The sequence below is a fragment of the Bidens hawaiensis genome, unplaced genomic scaffold, assembly GCF_021521415.1.
Source record: "Bidens hawaiensis isolate Kalapana, Puna unplaced genomic scaffold, B.hawaiensis_p1.1 tig00003488_1, whole genome shotgun sequence".
NCBI classification, from domain to species: domain Eukaryota; kingdom Viridiplantae; phylum Streptophyta; class Magnoliopsida; order Asterales; family Asteraceae; genus Bidens; species Bidens hawaiensis.
Window position 1 is genome coordinate 943,876 of NW_027491195.1, and position 7,043 is coordinate 950,918.

The 7,043-nt window shown below is 35.0% G+C and overlaps 1 protein-coding gene across 1 annotated transcript; it reads left to right on the forward strand.

The window, feature by feature from the left end:
• Positions 1–6,082: 6,082 nt before the first annotated feature.
• On the forward strand, positions 6,083–6,686 carry LOC143623542 (uncharacterized). Its single transcript, XM_077094427.1, has 2 exons — positions 6,083–6,513; positions 6,611–6,686. The coding sequence occupies exons 1-2, from the start codon at positions 6,083–6,085 to the stop codon at positions 6,684–6,686; spliced, it is 507 nt and encodes a 168-aa protein (XP_076950542.1).
• Positions 6,687–7,043: the final 357 nt, after the last annotated feature.

Below are 7,043 nucleotides of genomic sequence, written 5' to 3' on the forward strand. Positions count from 1 at the left end.
TTTCATGTGTTTAACTAGTATTCTTGAACTTGTCTATTTTACATGATTTTAGGTGGTTAGTTTGTTGTTTTCATTCTAGCTTTCCTTTGATTATGAGATTAGATAGTTTTGACAAACTTACTAATCTATGTTTATTAACTTGTTGAAAACCCATCATGTTGTTTTGTTACTAGATTTAGGTTACCTTGATTGAAATTTAATGTTGGTGCTTAATACAAGATGTTTGTCATTATCATTGTTATTTTGTCACTAAGTTTGAGTGGATTCATAGTCTAAGTAGTCTTGTTGGGATTGATTATTAGTTGTATTTTATTTGCTTTGTCATTGTTGTATGCTAGTTTAGTTACTTGAAAAAAATTATTTGGATTGTTTATTTGGTTAAATTAATTACAAAGATTTAGTATCAAAAGTTAACCGTGTCCATGGATTGACACTCGGTTCTTACCGATACTTTGCTACAAACGATAAGTACACTTGCCTTTCGTGTGTGGTTTGGTTGTTGGTGAAAACCATTTTTAAAACCCGATTTATGTGAAACTTTTATCCAAATTTTATATATTTATTCGCTCACGTCACGCTGCGATTGTCAGAGTTACTATCTGCAGTTTCTGAACAATCATTTCGGCCACAACTGCCTCAAATCACCTGTTTGTTTTCTTCGGGGCCATTCTATAATGACAAACAACTAAACTTCACATAACAGTAATTTTCCCTATCTTATTGCAGGGAATCACATTAGCTAACATTCAGGTAATTCAAATAGCAGATACGTATTACACACACCGAATCATATATCCATATACCCAGGATAGTACATAGATTTAGCCTGATAAGGCCATTGTTTGCATGTATACATCGAAAATTGTCATCCCGTGACAAGAAATTTTAACTCGGTAAGGGTCAATGTTAGTACTAATAGATCCAAATCGTCTCCCATATCAGTATAGCACACTACCAAATGCTTACAATGGGTATCGAAACTATACACAACGGTGTCATACTATCCCTGTCTATCCAAGCACACATTATAACAATTACGAATAGTTTACAACTTGTACAACAATTATTCAGATGTAATCCCACCAATGGCTAACTGTTTTATCATGTCTCTCCCGTAAGTAGGCATTTGTTCGTTATGAGTTTAAACGGTATGTTGTAGTGGGGAGGCATTTGTATACTCCCCTTGACCTTTGGGTGTTATTAAGTATATTTATAGAATATTCTTTCATCAGGTCAGTCAGTATACGCAAGCGTGCCAGGTCTACTAAAAGTAATAATTTATTAATTTGGAGTAAGCATGATCTCTATAATCCAAGACACATCATTGGTCCACGAGCGTGAGGTTTCTTTTCTATGACAAATCGATCGGAGTGTCAACAATATAGGAGTGGTTGGAGATACTCGTACACAAATGATTTGATAAATTTATTAGTTAAGGAAGGTTCATTAAGGTCGGTGGTACTGGTGAGGTATAAATGAATTATTATTTTTATAGCTGGTGTTTAATATATGTAGGTGATCACGGTTTGTTATATTATTGAAATTTTAATATGATAGTTATTATATTTATAATTTGATAAGCCATACTCTTTCCTAAGTATTTTCTTGGGAGTAGTGTTTATTTTTTAAACAATGAAAGTGGAGAGATGGCTAGGAAACCATTCAATTTGCTTTTAGAAACTGGGTATGTGAGATAAAGATTAGGCCCGAATCAAGAAGTGTCGTGTTCCCTTGAGATGGACGTACATATATCATACCTTCCACAGTTCCTTTCTAGGCTTGGAATTTACGCTCGGTCTGTGATTCAATCATACAACAAGGTTTAGTTTGAACTCGCTAGAACGTCCTTGCATTCCAGTTTACAGGCAACATAAGTTCTGCATCCGATATGAGGCTACCGATCTCGACAACTTTCGGTTCAACAATTTGTCATAAAAATAAGATTTTTCAATAGTAGGAATCGGAGTAGAGAATATTATTACTTAAGACCAAATAAAATATTTTATTTGTTATGGTCAGGTACAATATTAATTATGATAAAATATAATTTTAAATTAATATTGATTATAATCGAATATAATATTCGTTACACGGAGGCCTAGAATTATCGACAGTACAGTACGCACACGTATTCGTACACCTTATTCCAGATAAGCACGTATGCGTATTGTATATGTATACATACTCAGCATTACCTTTTATACACATATGTTGCCATTTTTACCTACCCGTACGTTCTGTGACTTCTCCTCGAATTTCCTCGTACAAGCAAGTCTGTTATTATGTTCCGGACCACAATAACCCACTTGCCCTACAAGTTCATCCTGGCATCAATCAGTATATAATATTAAATTATTATTTACTTTCCCAGTGTTAACCGAGCCTACGGTTATATTTTAGGTATCCTAAGGGATAACCTAATCCTTTATAACCAATGGCTCTAATACCAACTTCTGTCACACCCCGTTAAGCGATTTGCAGAAGCGTAAAACGGAAATGTAACAGACACCTCTGGTATCAACCACATTGTTTATAAAGAATAATACAAACTAGTTTACAACATTTTACATCGATCTAACTTTGATTACAACTAGGTGATACAAACTAAATCCAGCCCGTTAAGCGGCTTTATTTCTTACTAGTACACTTGTATCAATTCACCCAACATTTATCGGAAGTCAAACACGTAGCACATTGACTTTCTAATCCAATCAAGTACTTGAAAAACATGTTTAAACGGGTCAACTACATGTAATTCGTGAGTTTCACGAGTTTCAAGAAATCAGTTGTGCGTACAACAATCACAGTTTGTAAATACGCAAGTATGTATGTATGTACGTTCATAAGTATGTTTGTTTGTATGTTTATAATGTAATTATGCTAAGCTACAGTGAAGCCTTGACTGTTTGTGCTGCGTGCATCCATTTCCCACGCTCAATCAACCACTGTGGCCCCCTTTCCGCCCACAACATGCCCCGAGTAGCTATGTCTAACACTACATAGCGTGTTTGTATAATTATGGTCATGTACAAACGGGATAATGTCTCAGAAAACCGTGCTGGCCCCGCCTGGGTTAGTCAAACCAATAGTACTATTCACAAGCCACCGGCTCGAAGTTAATCACTGTGTTAGTGGGGACTTTCGTGTATTAGCACTTTGATAATTCCCATCATCAAACAGTTCAGAGTATATATAGATATGTATCAACATGTTTTTCACCCCAAAAGTTCGTAAAAACAGTTTAAAAGTGGGGTCATGAAACTCACGGTTTAGTTGGTATACGGTAGTGCGTCAGCTCGTAGTTCACTTGATTTGCTATCACTAGTCCCTATAATCAATATTATAATAACATTAATATTTTAATAGTATTATAATCTCAATACTAAACTGGGCTATATATCTAATCTGGGTATCGCTGGTACGCCCAGAAAGTGTCAATAGGCTTAGATTGTGATGCTGATCAATGTCTAATACTTAAAACCGAACTTGGGTCAGTTTTCTCGTTTTCCCAGCTGAGCCAAGTTGTTCGTTTATGCGTTCAGAAAACAGTTATGGGGAAGTAAGCTTGGGTAAATGTGTTGGTCAATAAAATGACTAAGTTATAAAGAAAGATCACACATAGGGGCTTCTGATTCGCTCCGTGGCCGTTTCCGTTTATTCAGTTTGATTTGAGGAGAAGCACGCACAATCTATCCAGATTGTCCAGGTTTCTCATAAAAAGGTTCGTTTTTACTTAATTAATCCAAAAATATGATCTTTGATCACTCTTGGTGTTCTGATATTCCCGCAGGTTCGATAATCGCGAAATTGCCGGTTGTTATCAGAATTGAATTTGTTTAATTTTCAAATTAGTATAATTAATTAACCGTTAATCATTAAATTATGAAAATTTAGCCACTTATCAATTAAAATATGTAGATTTTTATAAAAATATTTCTGGAATTATTTACTGGTTTATTAATTTATAAAAATTCATTTTTTCTGCTATATATACCCTAAAAATCGTTCGTTTATCCCAAAAGATTTCCAAAAATTCCATAAAAATTTATGGATGCTCAATTTATGTCCTAAAACCATCTATATCAATTCTAGAATGTAAAAATCTTGTTCAATATTCTTTTCGGCCCAAATTCGGCTATAAAAACTCATACGAACGCATATACACAAAACACACTTAGACTTTTCCAAATTATTCCAAATTTCATATGTGATCAAAATATAAAAAATATGAGTTCCCCAAAAATTTTCATAAATTTTCAAGCATTTCAACTATTTTTCCCAAATAAACGTTCCAATTCAGTAATAAATTTGCCAAATATTATCGGATGGTCGAAAAAGTACCAAATTTGAACAGGGAATCAATGATATGGTCCCTGATGTCCCTGAAAAATTTCATAACCTAGCTATATGAACATCACAATCGAATCCTAAACAGCCCGTAATCGAGTGTTTCGGTATTACCTTTGCGGTTTTGGTTCGTTTTCGCCTTTCTAATCAAGTTTTCGGGTTCTTGTGCTTCTATGAAAGCTAGATACAGGTACTATATCACAAACCAATCAAGTTTCATCAACATAACAGCCTCATAACCTAGGGTTTCGGCTAGGGTGTTGAACCGAACTTTTGAACCGTAAAAACGCCGTTTAAGCCCTATAAACCATGTTTTGGCCAAAAAAAACTATCAAACCGAGTTCCTAACCATGTGTATAATCAAAATATGTTTTTGAACCATTTTTAGGATTTTTACATGGTTAGGAACGATTTTTGACAATTAAATCATGTTTATATGGTATAAAACCTAATTTAAACATGTTAAAAATGATGAAAAATATGAATTTACCTAAGATTTCTTGGTGTCTAATTGAAGAGCAGAGTTTATTTTTCCAAAACTTGTCAATTTTGATGTCAAAATATCTTGACATAATATAAGTAGAAAGGAAGAAACCCAAAAGGGCCTTACGGCCGTGATTGGTCTTGGGCCCCCCTTGGCCCATTTTGGCCCACCACTCTAAAATTGCAGGCCCAAAAGTAAAAAAGACAAGTCCAATTTTAGTTCGGGTTCGGTTTTTGACGTGAAAAATATATCAGGTACGACAAACAGCGCGAAAACTAGTGTTTTTCGGTTGTTTTTAAGTAAATTTATAAAAACATATTATACATTTGTAAAATTCGAAAATATTTTCATGGATCGCTTAAAACATTTCAAATAAGTGTTTGGTAAGTCTTTTTCGGCTTAACGGATGATACCATGCTTGGTTTGTAACTATCTTTCGTGTTTAAATCTATAGCGGGTAGTTAAACGAGCATGTTTTCGTTTAACTTGTTTGCTATCGAACTAAGGCCATATTACTAATATATTAGCTTATATTAATCGTATATAACTTATAGATGCCCCCCCCCCCCGGGGGATATTTGGGTCATAACCAGACCCGTTCGGTTAATCGTTCGATCGTTACAAAATACGCGTTTATTTACTTAATCGGTAAATACGTAATGAGGTGTACCTTGTTTTGTCACGAATGTCACATAAACGCACCTTAATCAATAAATGTTATCAAACACGTAATCCTTTCATATACGTTCTTTTAATTAGATGATAAATGGTCACTATTTATTTAACCTTTTATTTGTTAAATTACGTTATCAATTAAGTTTGACTAAATAACATTTGAATTCAACAGCAACTAAAAGTTAAAGAAGTCAACAAAAAGAAAAAGAAACAGTTAGTTAAAGAAGTCAATAGGAATTAATAAGTTAAACCCCAATATCAAAAACCAAATTATCCCTATAAAACTGGAATTCAAATTCACTAATCACTAATCACTAATCACATTCTCAGCCTACTTTTCAGTCTTATAGTTAACAACACATCCTCTTCTTTAACCCTTAATCCCATCCCCATGACAGCCAAGGGTGGTTCTCGCCCCGCCTGCCGCTTCCAACGCCGCCCCCCGACTGCCCCCTTGCCCCTTTCCTCCCGGCCAACCAACCCAAGCTCTTCCAAAACGTCCACAGTCTTTACGGCGTTGGACACATCCTAAAGATTCTAAGCAAGTTGACCAACGATGAACAGAAAGAAGAAGCCATGAAATCCATCCAATACGAGTCAAACATACGTCAGATTCATCGTGTTCATGGGTGTTATGGGGTTATTATTCATTTGCAGCAAAGGTTGGCCGAATCGGTTCAAGAACTTCGACACGTTCGTGGGGTTCTTGACGCGTATACAAGGAGTGTGAATTCGGGACAAAGTTCGCATGATGTGGTTAGTGATGATCAAGTTGTTGAAGGGCCGAGTGATTGGGCTAGTTCGATGATTAACGGAGGACGTGATTTAGGGTTTTATTATAATCCAACGAGTGATCATAATGTTGGTTATGTGTGGGATGATGATCGTGCGAAAACCGCGGTTGATATGACCGCGAATCAGCCGCAGTTGTTTGATGAGTTCCAACAGTTTTGTAATGTTAATGGCCAACAATCTTTTTTGGGAACAAAAGAAGCTTATGATTTCAAGTAATTTGAGCAAAAAATTACCCTAATTACTTTATGAAAAATCTTGATTTTGATTTAATGTTGGTTATTTATTTATTTATTTATTTTTTGTTTGCAGCTTGGAATCATCATCGTCGTTGTTGAATGCTGCATCATATTTGATTGATCCTAGAGAGATGAAACATGAAAGTTGATGAAACACTGTTTTAGGTTTTTCGATTCAATGTGTGATTAAATGACAAAAGGGCTTTGTGCGAGTGTTCGAGATCTCCTCGATCACTAGTTAAACCGTGAGTTACGTGTTTGGTTTATGTTAATTGTTGTCTAAGAGGCAAAACCCTGGTTTTGGTGATTTTAATACTTTGTTAGTTTGTTCAGTTCATTGTACGTACGTTTATTGTGGTGTTGTGGTATAATAGATGGCGAAATGGTCATTAGTTTAGGGGTTTAAACAAAGCAATTTGGTTGATTTGTTAATTTGGGTCGTGGGAATACTCTATCTTATCTGTTGTTAGAGAATTTTGAAATTGAAATGTTTGGTTAGAGAATTT